This window comes from Hetaerina americana, unplaced genomic scaffold (genome assembly GCF_022747635.1).
Source record: "Hetaerina americana unplaced genomic scaffold, ioHetAmer1.1.p SCAF_40, whole genome shotgun sequence".
NCBI classification, from domain to species: domain Eukaryota; kingdom Metazoa; phylum Arthropoda; class Insecta; order Odonata; family Calopterygidae; genus Hetaerina; species Hetaerina americana.
This window is the reverse complement of record NW_027286986.1, coordinates 3,718,620-3,736,115: the sequence shown is the minus strand read 5'-3', so window position 1 is coordinate 3,736,115 and position 17,496 is coordinate 3,718,620. Positions and strand designations below refer to the sequence as shown.

Sequence of the window (17,496 nt, the reverse complement as noted above, 5' to 3'; positions counted from 1 at the left end):
AGAAATGTTATCTATCATTGGTTAGGCTTCGTGTAGAATATGCTGCAAGTATATGGGATCCTCACGATGTTGGATTAACGGCCAAATTGGATCGCGTGCAGCGTAGAGTGGCTAGATTTGTAAAACGTAGTTATGATAAACTAAGTATCGTATCCTAAATATTAGAGGAACTAGGCCAGGAATCACTCACGGAGCGAAGGTTAATTGAGAGATTAAATCTCTTGCATTAATTGGAAGGAGCTCTCTTTAGCAGTGATGTTGAAAATGTATTATTACTCCCATCGTGCCACGATAGGAAAGATCATGCCAGTAAAATTAGAGAGGTTAAGTAAATAGATAGATTTAAGATGTAATTTGTTCCACAAACGATAGGGGATCATAATAACATTGTTCGACCGCGGTGGTGTCATGTTCGGGTAACATTATTCTGGTGTGTATTCACCCCCCGCCACACACCCTGGCTGTGGCTTGCAGGGTATATATAAATAAATAAAATAATTAAATATGGCTCCAGGCGAAGTGCGGTATGATATCCACCGGGGTTTGAAATGAAAAGCGTTTCTCACGGGGCTGGCGGCGTCCTCTCCGACTGCCCCAAATTCTACCCCCGGGAAGGAAATCTTCACTATGCTTCATTCTCCCACGAGGCAGCCAAGAATTCAGCTTTCATCTCTCGCGGATGGAAGGAAAGGGGATGGAGATTAAGTCCTCGCGTGATGCCGGTGTTCTTGGATCCAAACCGCTTCCCTCTTGAAGACAAAGAGGGACTCCGGTCGATTCTCTCTCGCATCGGATGTTGTTGATGTAAATTTTTGTAACGCTCTTTATCCGTGGCAAATTTATACTGATATTCCTCCAAACGCTCAATTCATGAATGTATGAATTTGGTGAGCGATAAAGGTGGAGAAAAAGGAGGGGTCCAGGGTGAAATTCCAACCCGCTGCCTTAAACGTGAGCGAAAAATCATAAATACGGCGAATGGCTGAAATGTATTTTCGTGCGTCCTTGTAGTGGCATGAATTATCAGCGGTTAAGAGGAGGAATCTTACACTTCGAAATGCTGGATGTTTCCCGTAGCACTGACAATATTATTGCGAATGAGTGAATTCAGGCTATGTGCGATCCTCTTCATATCAATAATGTTAGCGGATTGCTCTATTTGGCAGAATTGTGCAGTTTTTTGTGTTAACCATGTGTTTCCAGTGCCTATTTTCAGCAGAAGTAGTTATCAATGCAGTAGTCATCGCTACTTAAACCACGTTGAAAATATATTCATACCAAGTGTGTGCGACCTATTTGTCTGTGTATCGATAAAGACCAGCAATATGTTATTTCAAGTATGATACTTTGCTCATTAAGTAGGTGACCTATGCTGCAAAAATGGCACTGTGTGCCTTGATATCTAGTGTATGTAATATTAATTTTTGAATTATTTGCTGGGGCAAAAGTTGAGTGTAAAAGTGTGTGGAGGAAGGTCGTCGTTATGTCATAACGGTAATATGCGAATAAAGGCAAAATTCCGACATTTTCTAACTTCAATATCCTTGATAGTTCATCGGTGACCCAGTATTATTTTTTCACTGCTTGCTAGGGGAAAACACGATCATTAATATGTGTTTAACTCTTGGTAAGTATTCGGGCTTGCCTGAATTAGAGAATGGAATGTGCTATTTTATTGCCGTTTACTACGTTCTTGTGTGTTTGTCATTAGACTTTTCCTGTGTTATTTCTATTCTTTCTATTTCTTTTTATTTTATTTCCTTTTCCTTTTTACTTCTTCCGCAATTGGTCGCCATGCTTCATAAATAAATTCTTTCTGTCTACTTTTAATAGTAAACGAACCGAGGGCGACGAGATAGACCGAGAAAGTCATAGACGGAGGCAGCCGAAGAAGCATAACTTCTCAGGAACATGAGAGCAGGAATATGAAACAATAATGTCAGATGCGGAAGAATGCGACGAGCGATAGAGTAATATATGTGGAAGGAATCAATAATATGTATTGAGACAAGTATTAATAAGTATGTACCAGCTCTGAGTTACCGTAAAATGGTCCCCGATCAAAATGTTCCGTGCTACGTTAATTCGAGCGTCGGGAATTGTTGGGGAGGATAGTCTCCCAACTCTAAAAACCACGGGTGATATTTTAACACGGAGGACTCATTGGCGTCTCTCTGATCGGAGAGACAAGATTGCTGACGCGGACGTAATTTTGCGGTCAAATCAAGATATGTTTGGACTACATCTCCTCCGAAAGGGATCGACGCGAGGGGATTGTATTGATATACGTACAGTGTGATTATATGTTGACCACGTCTATCTGCTGGTCGTTTTTACTCGACAGAGGTGGATGCAATCAATCGCGTCTTAAGTTCATGATGAGGTCGGAAGTGGCAGAATTCGGGCGACCAGCGAGTTTCCATCTTTCCGAAAAATCCTTGTGTCACTATCTCGTGAGGTTTTGATCGCGGTTATTTGACGCCTCCGTAATGGAGATCGCTTCGAATGGCGCGGGGGGGGGGGAGGGCGCACTCCTCTCTGGGAAGGAAGAGAGGGAGGGAGGGGCAGGGAAGGGAGTTTGCGCGAGTCGTTCCGAGCGGTCCGGAGGGAGGGGAAGGTCAGTTGTCCTTGAAATCGGGTTCGATAAAACTTATCGCTACAACGCGTTACATCGACCCTAAACCGCCCCCGCCTCACAGCAGTCGTATCGACCGTTATCGAGCCAAACTTGCCGTAATTCTTGGAATTCGTTATTGTTTTGTACCTAGAGGTAAAAGAACTTCTAAAAGTAAAGATGATAGCAATATGAATAGAATCGAGTTTTTAAAAAAGTTGTTGCGGAAGGAGCCCCTTCGTGAGGTCGTGCCGAAAGGGCATACTCCCGAGTAAGGGGTCGAGGGTTACTCGGAAGACGATTCAAATCCCTCGAACACCCTCGGTGGATCCGACCAATAGGGAATGATGGATGACCTGCGTCTCTTTCTCCTTACGGTCAAATGTTGTCCACTTGATCGACTTGAATTGTAATATCATATTTATATCCGATCCCTAAGTAGGATTTATAATCTTAAAGCGAAGGTTTGTCGCGTTAATTTTTCGTATTTATTTCTTTTTCGAGATTACGGCCCAAATGTTTTCGTCTTTGTTATGGTGTGGTATCTCTTACCGAATTAACCTCTGCTACCGGACCCAAGGTCTTGAGTTTTCGTGTTTAAGTGTGGTTTGTTCTAATTGTGGATTTTGTTTACAAGGTTATTTTTAGAGCCTATTATTTATGTAGCGGAGATACCTCAGGGCGTGTAAACATGTTGTATTTTTGATGGGTTTCGAGGTATCATTTCATTTAGCATTCGCGCTCTTTCGTCACGGAAGATTGGGTGTTCGAATATCGACGCAGTTTCATTCACTTGTCTCTCTCGTATTTTCAAGTTCATTTCATTGTGGTGTTTATTTTTATTTTGTAATGTTCTTAACTTGGACTCTTCTTTCCTTTCCAGGGAAAAGAAACAAAAAATCGAGGATATCAAGAAGAACATTAGGGATGCCATTCTGGTGAGTTATCTCTTTAATACTGATTATTAATATTAACTGTCACTTAAATTAGCTTAAACTTTGACACTTGGCGTTTACCTTGAACGTTAATTGTCCTAATCTCGGTTTATTTTATTCGAGATACTGAAATGTGTGAGCACAGGGAAGGGGTTACCATCAGGAGGTTGAGGATGTGGCAGTTGCGCCCTTTCCCACTCGGGTCTCGTCACTAATGAGAAAATACCTCCCGAGTGTGACGAGATCCACTCTCCAATGAGGCTGGGACGTGATCTCACGTACAATTGATGGATATTTGGTCTCTCTGGAGCGAGCGAGCATCGGAGGATATCTGGGACCATTGTCCTGGACCATTTTGCGCCTTGGACCATTCTCCAGATATTGTCAGCCGCCTCGTAACATTTCTTACCGAAACTGGTCTTCATAAAATACTAATAATTATTTTGATTTGTATTAGATCATCTACTACGTTGTCTATGTGTAATTTTGGTAACCAAGGACCAAATTATTCCTTAAAATTGCTAATTCTTTTTTATTATGTTTATTTTTATCAAATATATGCCATGGTAACAATGAGCCAACTCATTGATGCTACCTTAATTTCTAATTCTACTGCTCCTACCACTATCAATAGTTAAACTACGCAAAATATTTTCATTGCGTTGTTTTTATTTTCTTCTCGTGTGTCACAATGCTAAATGCTTAATGTAATTACACGCCTGTTGCCTTGCTGTGGCCAAGTAACACCATTCTCCATTGGTCTCGGGTAGAATCCTTGGCAGAGATTTTTCCCTGGGGCTTCCTGGTTTGTTGGAAATCATTTGAAATTTTAAGAGCGCAAGCGTGAATATCCGCGTCTAGCCCCAGTTGTCGGATCGCCCCCGCCTGCTGTTCTTGTTGATGGCGGCGTGTTCGTGACGCGGCTGTTCGCGTGAGGAGAGACGGGGTAGGAATTCACATGCTCCCCACCAATCGAATGATGAAAAAGGAAGGGCTTAGTTGTGAGAGAAATATTTCCTTGTGGATCGTAACACAGGAAAGAGAGTCGATTTTTCCGTCGCCCGTGGCATTGCCTCCACCCCGAACCCCCATGCTATTTTCCTTCCCGAGTCCTTCGTCCCGTTTGGCCTCTTGCCTAATTGACCAGCGTCGCATGCGCACGGGGCCGGCCCGCTCGTGGCGTGCACTTGGCGTACTTTTGTTTAGCATCCGAAGTTGAACTACTCGTATTTCGACATCGAGGCTGCTTCGTTTTCACTCTTGAGAGCCAATGCCGCGCTGCAATGGATTAGCTTACAAGGAAGGCGTGCGTAACATTTGCCATTAACTGCTTCGCCCAAATGTTTATTCCGTAACTATACAAAGAGGGCAGACCCGGGAAAGAGACTCATGACATTCTCAAGGCAGCTAATGGTAATGACGCCATTTGTATATCGGGTGTTTTTGAGAGGTGCCAGTTGTTTCAAGAAGGTAGAGAAGTTATTGCAGACGCCGGACATTTTCTCGACGCCCTTCGACCTCGGAAAGTTACGAACATCTTCCAAGAGTGAAGGATTTGTTTGGGCAGGGATTGCAGTTTAAGTGTCGCCATGGTTTCTGAAGAACTTGGCATCCCTAGAAGTTGTGTGCGTCGACTTGTGGCCCAAGATATGGGCATGAGAAAGGTGCGTGAGCGAAGTTGGTGTCGCGAGTGCTCCCGGACGAAGAACAAAAGGAAACTCGCACGCGGATCCGCCGAGAGCTTCTCGACCGCTCCTCAGCCGCCCTACAGCCCTGACGTTGCCCCACCAGGCTTCTCCCCCTTCCCACGCCTCAAAACCTTGCCGTGAGGACGTCACCACGGCTCGGGGGAAGCGTTACAACAGGCCGTGACGAGGGAGCTTAGCCGCATTCCGGGCACTACCTTCCAGAAGGCGGTGTTTGTACGCACAAAGGTGGTGCTGCTTCGAAGACTTTTGAGTGAATGTATCAATTCTGCGATGATATTTTTGTTTTGTAATTTTGACGTGAACGAAACTAGGTACCATCCAATGGGTCTGTCACAAAAGTAGCAGGGCAGAGTGCCCTACTACTTAAGGGACCGACCCTGTTTATGGGCTATTGTTTCGTTCACATCGAAATTCTGATTCCAAATTAGTCCTCTGTTGAGGTCGGGTATTTAAACCGTGGAATACGATGATGTCCTATGTTTTCATGGATGTCAGACTTGCATAACTTTGTGTAATTGGCAGAAATCCTTTGTGAAATGAATGATATTCAACTTCTTCGCCATCCACATGACCCCACGAGAAACCTCCTCACCTAAATGAAATAAAAAAAAAGATCTTTAAAGAAATGCCAAGTGTTATGCCGAAATTTTTATCTGTAAATGCGATGTATTATATTTTAATGGTATTATACGTTTTTCATAATCGTATTCTAAGGAGTTTTAAGGTTGTGAGAATGCTCCTCAAAAACTTCCTACTTAAATTTCTGTGGAAATTGGTGTTTTGTGTTTCCAATTGTAATTTCCAGGGTAGTTTTAATTTTATTAGTTGTGTAATGAATAATCGAGAAAGTCATGCGACCTTGGAAAAGTTAGATTATTCGCGACCTCGTCAAGAACAATCGTGTAATTCTGATGCGGGTCTCGATTCCCGAATATTTTCTGATGCCTTTAGAGCAAAGGCAGAGAGCACAGCGGTGCTCATCTAAGGGCGTTTTCTCTTCAGTAATTGGAACCATGCATTTCAATTCCGTATAATGTTGTTTTGATAATGTTGCGTCAATAATTCCTCCATAGTATGGGATCCATATGAGGTGGGACAAATTAAAAAGATAGAAAAAGTTGAAAGAAAGGCAGCAAGATATGTACTCGGAAGGTACGAGAGAACAGATAGTGTCACAGCAATGTTAGATATGCTGAAATGGGAGAGTTTGAAAAATAGAAGAAAAAGGAGTAGGTTAGGGGCGATGTATAGAATTGTTAAATAGGACGAAGCGTGGGAAGATTTATGGCAAGGGATAGAAAAGCCTAACTTTAGGGGAAAAACGACCATAGTTTCAAAATAAAAATAAGGACGCAAAAAACAAATTATAAAAAATACTCCTTTTTAAATAGAACTATAATTGATTGGAACCAGCTGCCTGGAAGTTTTTTCGAGCCCTTTCCATCCAATTTTAGAAGTTTTAAGTATAAATGTAAAGCAGCCACTGGGTAATAAACTTCATTGTAGTTATTAAAATATTGTTTTTTATATGATGTGAAAGTTTGTTTGTATGTGATGTGGAAGTGTCATTGTATGTAGGAATATTTTGTCTCTTATCTGTTTTTTATAGTGTGTGTATGTATGTAATTTTCGTTGTAAGAGTTATCTTTGACCAAACTTGACCGTTGCCACCAGGAAAATCGCCTACTTGCAACGTAATTCTAAAATAAATAAACAATGTTCACCTTTTCGGCTAATTTTTTTCATTTTGAAGAAAACATCATTAAAACGGATGATTGACGCCACAGAGCAAGAGGAATACAGAACATCACTAAGTGGCCGGTGAAATTTTCTACTCCTACCACGTTTTCCTGCATAATATAGGAAATATTTGGAGAAAAATCATGCGAATACGATATTCCTTTATTTTTGTTAGATTTCCATTTCGTTTATGTGGACAACACCAAAAGAACAGTGTGCTCACACGAAACTAAAATTGTTGCCTCGAAATTTTGACAACTAATCCGTAACAGGCTTTAAAATAAGTAATAAATAGGATATAGGAACGTGGATTGTATAAGAGTATGGGAGGGATCGGGATGGTGCGGTGGCTAACGCACTGGTGTCTCACCCAGGAGGCCCGGGTTCGAAACTTGCAGATGGCAGATATTTTTCTGTGGTATCCCGATCCCTAATTGTGCTTTGTGGAGAGGACTTTGAGTGAGTACGCCTTCCGTGGAATGGGACGTTAAACTGCGGACCCCTTGGCGCCTTTCGGTATTAGAGTAGGCTAATGCCGACGCCGGGTTTCTCTCCATCCAAATCCATCCCTAATGGCGTAAATGACCTCTGCTGTACGTCTAAACCTCGCCTAAACACTACCACTACTGTTAAGAGTATGAGTTGGGTGTATCGGTAAGAATCGATAAGAGGCGAGTATTAAAAATTGTGCCTCACTGTGGTGTAGTCGTTTCGGATGGAGAGGAGATGAGAAGAGACCGGAACAGGTATTTGAGGGAAGTGGGAACGTTTCGAGGAAAAGGTAACAACTTACTCAGAAAGTGATGTTCGATAAATGTGGTCGAAAAGAGACTCTTTTAAGGCAAGGAATATTCGGGAGTCTCAGGGACGGAAGGGCATGCGAGAAAGAGTTTATGAATGGGTAAGAGTCGCGGGAATATGACGAAAGGATGGGGTAGCGTGGAAATAATTAGGGAAGGAGATAGTAAATTTCCTGTCGTGACGCAAAATCGGGATTTCATTTGGCTCTTGCTCTGCCCCGGAAGGAAAGGGACGTGAATCTTTGAGTGTATTTTGAGGGAAGTATTCCTAACGTAAGCAAGTGTGGATTTGGAATAAGGAAAGGAAATTAATGTTTTTATTGTAGGCATTCGACTGATTACGGGTTATATTTAGGATGATTTTGAAATATAAACGCAAGTTTGCAATCCCTAAGCAAGTACTTAAGGTCTGCCGGAATTTTTCGTTCAAATTACGTGTACTTTATATCGGCTGGCCCGAATGCGTACCCCTGCAGGTGGAAAAACGGTTTAGTTATCAGGATCCTGTCTTCTTTATCATCCGTGTTGGGTAACCGTATTCTCAAGATTTCGTCCGCAGCGTACTATCTGTCGCACTCCTAATCCGAATAAGCGATCAAATTGGTGTGGTTTTTCAAGTTTTGTTTGGAGGTTAGCTTTGGAAGACTTGATTGATCCTGATAGCAATCAAGTCATTAGGATTAAAGTCTGATTCACTTCGAATCTTGTCATTATTGTTCCATTGAAATATTTTTTTTATTAAATCAAAATTGAACGCGCACATTTCTCCTGGATTCGTTTAAGGGGTTTTTTTTATAAAGGTTGACATTGACTCGATTTAGTTTTCGGAATAGGATAAAATGTTCATTATTTTAATGGCCAATTTTCTATTTTTCATGGTTTTCAAGAAGTATTTGCCGTACTAACCTTCAGTGGCGAGGACCTCAATCTTCTCTTCTGTTCGGACGACTTTTTTGATGATTAACGTAGCAGTTAGTTTGTTTTCCGCAGTATATTCGTGGAGCGTGAGGAGTGGAATTCTAATTTACTTAAATTTTAGCTTATTGATCAATAGTTGAGCCTCCAAGGAATCAAGTAACCTTTTTTGTAATTCTTCAAACTGGATTATATGTTAGTGCTTCTAGCTTTTGTCGATTGATATGTAGGTATTGCTTAAAAACTTAATTACCAGCCGTTGAAATATTTTTATGATTTATAAGTGAAATGTGATTAGCTTTAGCCGTCGTTTTAATTAGCATTCGCTATGGACATGGCAACCGCTGCCAATTGCGGACAACTCTGAGATCGAATTTTCCAGGTATTAGTTAACCGCCAGAAGTTTCGATCGTATTTAAGGATCGTGCCAGCCGAGGGCACTCGGGCAGTTACCGGTAGCATTATGAAGTTTAGATGGGCCGGTAGTTTAATTGAAGTAGTCGAGGATGACCGGGTTCTCTTTTAGGATTCGCGATAATTCCCGATTTCTTCGTAACATGTGATTATGAGTTAAAAATTTGTATTTCCCTTTGGAGATTATCATTAGTTGTCGTGACATGTTTTGAGTAAACAATTTGAAGTGATGATTCCAACAAAATAAAAAATTCTTTCAAGTTTGGAATTTGGAAAAAGAAGAGAGATTCGTTATTAATCCGTAAGATAGGAGTCGTCCGGAGTGGTGATCCTAATTCATAATTCCATTTGTTTTGTGTCTTTCGAGGAACCTAAAATATTATTGATGTAGATTCATTGGCGTTAAATGGGTATTTATAAAAAACGTTAATAGTAAGAAATAATGAGCTCTACGGCCTCTCAATTAAATAAGAAGGGGGAAGAAAACTCCAATGGCCGTAAAAATTAGTTGCCAATCTCTCGTCAGACCACTTGTTGTGTTGGTGAGTCTTTCAGACTTTCAACCTTGTGTTGGAGGTGTTTTCCCTTCGGTTCGCTGAAGAGGGCCACTTTGTGGCCGAAACACGCGTGTTCGACGCATTTCCTGGTTGCTCTTTACCTGTGTCCAGATTCTCCCAGAAGTTGGGCCCTTTTGAGTATGTGACTGTGTTTCTTGAGTGCTTGTGTGTGTGATTGGTCTGTACCAGCCACAAAGCGTGTGCTTGAGAATATCCTGGAATCTTGAACGGGGTCTACTCTACAGCCTCGTGAAGGATTCCATCTCCGTCTGAAATTCTTTAACAGGGTCTCACAGCCTCGTGAAGGATTTCAGTCAGGATAGTGTGCGTGTGGCTGTGTGTTGGTCCCTGACGCGGTTTCATTTCCCGTAAACCACCACAGAAGGTATTCTGGTCGAGAGGTTGTGGTTGGTCCCTGACGTGATTCCCGTTAAACCAACACAACAATTGGCCTGACGAGAGATTTGCAACTAATTTTTACGGCCATTGGAGTTTTCTTCCCCATTCTTATTTAAAAAACGTTAATGTTATTCGTTCCTTTACTACTTGTCCTCTGTCATTTCATGAGAGATCGGTCTAATAATATCTAGAAATGCGCTCCATATGAATCTCCTTTTGGAAGACGCCCCCGTCTGAGCTTTTCAGTTGCTCAGGTCACACGGACCCACGATGTATTTATATTCATTAGTAGGGAAACTTTTGATACCCGTTGATTGGTTGTTGTGATGTTTCCCAGAATGCCCTTCTGACGACGGCGTATGCTATAATACTAGCCTTGTGCAGCCTTCCCATTTCGCCTGGCCTTTGTCTCTGTTGCGCAACAATCGTCAGTCCCCACATTCGGTCTCCGAGACTTGGTCTTTGTTCCCCATAGCGACGTCTTCACGTCCACTGAAACTCGCAGTGACATCGTGGAAAGAAGTTCACACAACATCGTCGAATGAAAACGGAGTTAATTAAGGATTTTGATTGGCTTTGTGAAATCCTGTGCCGTTTACTTGTTCGTTAATTATCGAATGTGAGAACCACTATCTCATGTTTCCCTTACTTTTAGTAGGTCATAAAAACATCCGCGGGGTACTCATTTAACGCGAGATCATTGGGATGGTCCTTAAAGTAGTTCCTGTTAACCCATCAATTAGGCGCGGACAATTGCCAACTCATGTTTTCTGAAGACCGTTTACCAAACTTTCCGTAATACTGCCTGCCACTTTCGAGCGGAAATCAGTTATCGCCTCGCTAATTCGATTCGGCACCACCACCGGGGCCCGGCGGAAATAGTATGGGCAGGAACGTAATTTGCGAAACCATTTCGCACATTTCCGAAGACAATTCTCGATGCGAACTTTTTCGTACCGCCCCTGCATGCTCAAAAAAGACCGTTTCCCCTTTCGCCGGGCGCTAATTTGTGTCCGAACCGAGTTTCTCTTTTCATTTTTGCTATTTGACTCGCGACTTTCTTACCCGGTGACATCTGATAGAATTAATTTTGACGCCTCAGAAAGTTGGTTTCTCTCTCTCCCTGCCATTGCGCATTCCGTGGAATACAACCAGAAAGATAGTGTCCGAATCGTCCGGTAACCCGTGTATCCATACATCGATATGTACAAGATATGTGGCGTTTGAATTAAAAAATTTCACCGGTGAAGGGTGGCCGTAGGTCTCGCCGACGATGACTGCCTCGTCCAAACGATACTGTAAATCCTCGGGTGCAGACAAACTGCGATCGAGCGTAGGCAAAGTATCGCCTCATCCGCGAGCACACAGCATTGTATCACTGTGGACAAATTGTTTCAGAACTGCGATGATAAAAAAGTATACGTCTGCCCAAGTTGAAAGTTTGAGTGTTATAATCACTCATAATTTAGTATATTTAAAGAAAAATAGCTCTCTAAGAGGGTTATTGATAGGTGAATTTTCACACGCACAAAAAATGAACAACCTCGTTGGTTACGGCCCAAGTGAGGTCACTAAGCGTGTTAAGTGAACCCGAAAACTGTCGTGCGTCCAGCGGCCCACCTAACGTATTCTGATTGAATAATCTTTAGTTAAAATGCCCATGTCAGAACCAAGTAAACGATTCTATGAAACCTGAGTTAATAACATTAATTAAATTAGTTTATTGGGGAGATTTTCTCTTTACGTGGCGTCCAATGGACATGTGCAAATCGTTGTAAATGTGTGTATGCGCACGCTATAGTCCCAGCAACTTAATGATCTTGTGTCAAGGTGAAAGCCATTCAATTATAATGGTAGGGAAGAGGATTTCAAGGGAAAGTGAATTTCAACTACTGCCATAGTCGGATAATGTATTGTGCTTTTAAGTATGGGTGGTCCTGGCGGAAGGAGATTTCACACGGCGTTGTGCAAAACAGCGTCTCTCCGGGACAAAATTCGACGGATCCGCGTAATTCCACCGTGTTTCAACCAGGTCAACAAATATGCCGGCCATATTATTCTTGGAGATATCCATCATGCATTTATAATTCTCGAGACGCTGTCAGATTTTCAATGCTTTGTGTTTTTTTGTCAGGTCAGCCCAAGAATCTCCCTTAAGACAAGGGTTTTTGAGTCCGATACGGAATTTTTCTTTATTTCGTAGTGTTTATTCCGGCCTTCTTTCATTCCGAGTGGGTGGAAAACAGTATTTCGGATAACATACTCGGGTACGCGCGGCTTTCTTATAGCTCTGTTTACATCTTTGAGTCCAATGGTCATTAAAAATATGTTTCCCAAGCCCGTAGTTGTCGCCGAGAGAGATGGATTCCGGAGAAACTGAGAGGCGATAAAATGTTGAAGCTTTTTAATGCAAGGGAAAGCGTGGCATAAGAGAGGTAGAGGACGAAGAGAGATCTGGGACTGCGTAATGGGAATTACGGAGTGATAAAACATGGTATTTATTTTAATTTGGGGTGCTACAATGCTTAATGTGGCAGGGCTTAGAAATTGCTGCAATTCTTCTATCCAGAGCCAATGAAAAACCTACCTTGGTCGGCAGACTTGTTGAAATAGTCTTCGTTGATGATTGCGTCGTTGTGTGTGGAGAAAATATTTTCCTCCGACCCCTGCAAACCACTTTAGTCTTTTAGTCTTTCCGACCTTTGTCCCCAAAACTCGAGCGTGGATCCCGTGGCTGGCTCCCAAGGATAGCTTCGTGGAGTCGAAAGTTGGGAATCGGTGCGTGTCTGACCCCCATAACTTCCCGGTGCTCGGTGCCCTCGCGCTGGGGAGCCGAAATGGGTCTCCCGGGCGCTCTTTAGTCGAGTTACGCAGTGCATATATCAATGCGGGATCTAAAAGCACTCCCGGCCGGCCGTGAAAAAAAAGGTCAGGATACGGGGTTGGAGAAGGACGCCTCTGACAAAGGATTCCGAGAGAGAAACTACTCTTTGGTGTGTGGAACGCCGTGGCATTTGGGCGTGAGCTTCCCCCCCCTCCATACCCCCCACTCTCTCCTCCGGCGGGGAAGACGACGACGGCCTGCGAGGCGACCGGCGGCGTCCCTCATCTCGTCGAGTGGGCTGTTCCTCTCCTTTGAAACTGGGGCACTACTGCTCCATCGGGATTTGCCCTTGCTCTTATTTGAATTGCGCGTATATCTATCGCGCCAAGGTGTTGGATGAGTATCAAGTCGCGTTCGCCAGTGGAGAGTGCTCTCGAATGTCCGGCCGGAGAAAAAATGCCCCGAAGGTTTTTCTGTTCATTGTGATCGCGAACTCGCTTCAGAGCGGGTGACGACGCGTGATTAAATTCCGATTTCAATGTTGCTAACATCATTGCTGAGAGTTGCCTCGTTGGTAAGTGGTCGGAGTAGTGTTTGGAACACCGCCGGCATTCGTTAATTTAATTGAGTGGAGGTGTACGAGTGTGAATGTGCTTCATGAAATCCTTGTAATGAGATTTTTTTGACTGCCGCAGCTCGTTGTGGTGCTCTCAAATTATCCCGAGGAGGGGACGGGTGTGCATTCAGTGCGGTGCCACTGGTTTTATTCTGGTGACCTGACGATATTGTCGGCGCGTTCATGATTCCATTTTTTTGGGAGATACAAGGCCGAGTATCCTCTGTTCTTTTTTAATTTCGGAAGGCACGCTGTACTTGTTTTTTGGGCTTCCGGACTTCGTATACTTATCGTATAAAGGGGTTCACATAATGTATTGCAAAAGTGTAGGGAATTATAACTTCGAGAGTGTGGGTATAGTTTGTGCTTATCTGAGGTTCTTGTTATTTTTTCACGCATCTCTTAAAGTAATTAAAGCGCTCTTGAGGATGTCGATTCCAACACCGTACTATTTAACTGTGGGGAAATTTTCACTGATTACAAAGATTGCACGGATGATACAGTTGAATTACTTAGCCTTTTTGCGTTTGACCAATATCCGCAAAAGAAAGTTTCGTATGCACAAGAACTTTTACTGAACTTTTTACAGCCTGTATTGAACCGTCTGTGAAAAATCAGTGAGCCAATAATGACCCTTATTTTGCCAAATATCCTTCCTTAATCATTGCAGTTCGCGGATTTGTATTTTATTCTTTATATATTTCGCAGTTTCACTGTCGGATTGGAGATGTTACCATGGCCCTTTTCAATACAGATCTATCTGTTTAAATGTTTTGAGTTTTTGAGTGGTTGGTGAGGTGTGAAATTAGTTTTTTGACTAAGAACGCATTATTTTTATATTATTACGCATAATTACGACTCTAAGATCTTCAGTATTCTAATTTCGTCTCTGTACTGTGTTGAACTATGCCAAGAGACCATAATCAATCCCTAGATAATAATAGTTCCAAAAACTAATCTTAAACAGCAATGTGTCTGCTTCGAGACGGGAGGTTTAAGATTGCCTACTCACGATTAAAAGTTGGCGAAAATATAGTTTGCGTTCCCGATCAGTTGGCATTCTAAATGAAGTTTCATTGGTATCGCGGCACTAGCATTCTAGTACTCTGAGGAAATCCGAGTTTGGAAAGAGTTCGCTTCCCGTAAAGATCGAGCTATTACTGTTAACGGGTTCTTAAATGTCCATGCTGAAATATTTAAGGTAGTCGTCTCCGGTTCAGCTATGACAAAGGGATTAGTAGGATGCCATCTTGAAAATGCTTACCCGCTATTCCTGCCCTCCTATTGTACAATGAGGAGCATTGGTGTTCAAAGATCCAGGTATATTTACTATTTAATTCTTTGAAACTATTCTGCCTTAGAAAGTAGGTTTTTGGATAGTCTCGTATAACGCCTAATATCCTCTTCAATTGTCACCGGAACTTTCCCTTGTTTGACTAACGTTATTCCCGTCTTCATTTCTTCTGAACTTCTACCTGCCTTCGCCCTATGTAAATAGCCTACTATCTCCCTCTCTAATATCCCTTCCTCTCTTTCTCCGCTTTAACAAAGTTCTCTTTCACGCTCTTTTTAATATCTCCCCTATCTTTCGCAATGTCCCCCGCCCACTTCCTCTGCCTCTTTCGGCTTTCTCCCACTAACTAACTCTATCGCCTCCCTATTTCAGACTAGGGGATGTTTTTCTTCCCATCCGTCCTACGCCATGGTCACCATTCTTCGCCATTAATATTTAGTACAGGGTTCGTCCGGAAAATAAGTGTACTGATTTTTTCCCGCCGCTCCAGGCGCGCCCAGCACCGCTCTGACGGGCTGCGATTGGAGGGGGGTATGTTGGCAAGCGACGCTGAAAAAGGCAGTCGGCTCTGAGCTGTGGTGTAGTGAGGAGCTCTGTTAACGCGAACCTCCACGCTCGACCCACGTCACGGAACGCGATGCCGAAGTTTTTGGAGCAGCGTTATTCCATCAAATTTTCGGTAAAGCTTGGGAAATCGTCTACCGAAACTGTCGGTATGATTAACCAGGCTTACGGGGAGTCAGCCATGTCCAGAAACATGATCTTTCGGTGGCACAAGATGTTCGTGGAGGGCAGAGAAGAGGTCGACGACGAACCACGGCCTGGACGCCCATCAACGACACTCACCGACGAAAATGTGCGAAAAGTTCGCGATGTACTGAACTCTGATCGTCGTCTTAGTGTTCGGATGATAGCAGAGCAGTGTAATGTGCCAAAAACAATAGTGCACGAGATTATTAGGGAGCAACTACAGATGCGAAAAATTTGTGCAAAGTTGGTGCCGAAAGTGCTCAGTGATGATCAAAGACTCAATCGTTTGGAAATCGCGACACAACTTGCGGATCACTGCAAAAATGATCCACATTTTTTAGAGAACGTTGTTTCGGGTGACGAGACGTGGATCTTTGAGTACGACCCGGAGTCGAAGAGACAAAGTGCGGAGTGGCACACCCCATCATCACCCCGTCAAAAGAAAGCTCGCATGAGCAAATCTCGGATCAAGGCGATGCTCATTGTCTTTTTTGACAAAAGGGGAGTCGTCCACTACGAATTTGTACCTGAACGACAAACTGTAAATGCTGCATTTTACGTCCAAGTGCTCGACGGGCTTCGAAAACGAGTCGCCCGCGTCCGGCCAGCGATCAAAAACATCTGGCGGCTGCATCACGACAATGCGCCGTCTCACACCGCAAGAATTATTTTTAAGTTCAGCCATTCCGCTCCTTTGTTGAGCGATTAACGTGGTAATATTCTCCTCTGTGGACTTCATGCCACCGTACCTTTATTTTGCATTTTTGAATACTCTTTCCTGAAAAAATATGCATTTAAGAGTCCTTTGTTGATTTCTCCCGATCCTGGGCTATTCGCACATTTGACTCGTGGAATCTATTCTGTTTTGAAGTTCGAACTTGTTTGGCTCGGGCCTCGTGTCATGTCTGTCTGCCCTGTGCTCTCGAAGCGGCTCGCTCGGAAAGAGTCGCTTCTTTGTGCATTCTCTCCTGTTATTGACGCGGTCAATTTCGCGTGGGTCCCACTCGTTGACTAGAAACGTATCCGTTTGACATGCAGATATTATTTGGACGTGGGATAAGAGCAGGGAATTCGGTATGACTAATTATTTTATAAATTTTGTAAGTGAATGAATGATCTCCTCCTACGATAGTAATCGATGGAATAGGCGTATATCGCCAAATCTCTCACCGTGTGGTATATCTAGTCTGATGTGATAAGTCTGAGGCGTTTTCTGTATTGCAATAACGATGGAAGCCATTTACCGCGATACTTTTCGAAATAAAACTTCCACTATGGACGCCTAAGACCAGCATGTAGTAGAGTCGAGGTTTTCAAGCAGTGCCCCACTCCTCCCCGACACGCCCCCGAGTTATCCTCGGCATGGGTCACGTGCTCTAGGGCCCAAGCTGTTCATATGACGCTGGTTGCAATAAATTGCAATGCGTCACAATGCGCTGCAGTAGATAAATATCTATTTTGTGATTTTCGATGAGGAAGGTTTTGTTCAAATGCTAATGCATGGGCTCCGTGGACTGAAAGTAGTTCTCCCAGTCACGTAATTTTAGAGGACGAAATCTAAACTGTAGTAGAAGTTGTAAAAAACAGTTATTTTCCGAATCTAAAAGGTCAAACGTGTGTGTGTATGTATGTGTGCTTGTACATACACACACACACACACACACACACACACACATATATATATATATATATATATATATATATATATATATATATATATATATATATATATATATATATTCAAACACTCATGCTCGTAATCTATCTAATTTAACGGGAGGTGTATGTGTATTTGTATAGTAATTTTAAATTTTACTAACTCTCAGGGTGGCGAGGCAACTGACGCATGCAAATTCGATTTTTATCCAACTAAAAATTGCAATAAGAGGAATAATTTTTCGTGCAAGCGTATAATTATTTATAATGGTG

At 42.8% G+C, this 17,496-nt stretch overlaps 1 protein-coding gene across 1 annotated transcript in view; it reads left to right on the top strand.

Annotated features, from left to right (window-relative positions):
* Positions 1–17,496, top strand: part of Galphas (G protein alpha s subunit) — a 201,858-nt gene that overhangs the window by 108,552 nt on the left and 75,810 nt on the right. The window contains exon 3 of the mRNA XM_071591038.1: positions 3,498–3,552. Within this exon, the coding sequence (XP_071447139.1) occupies positions 3,498–3,552 (55 nt within the window). The remainder of the gene's footprint in view (positions 1–3,497; positions 3,553–17,496) is intronic.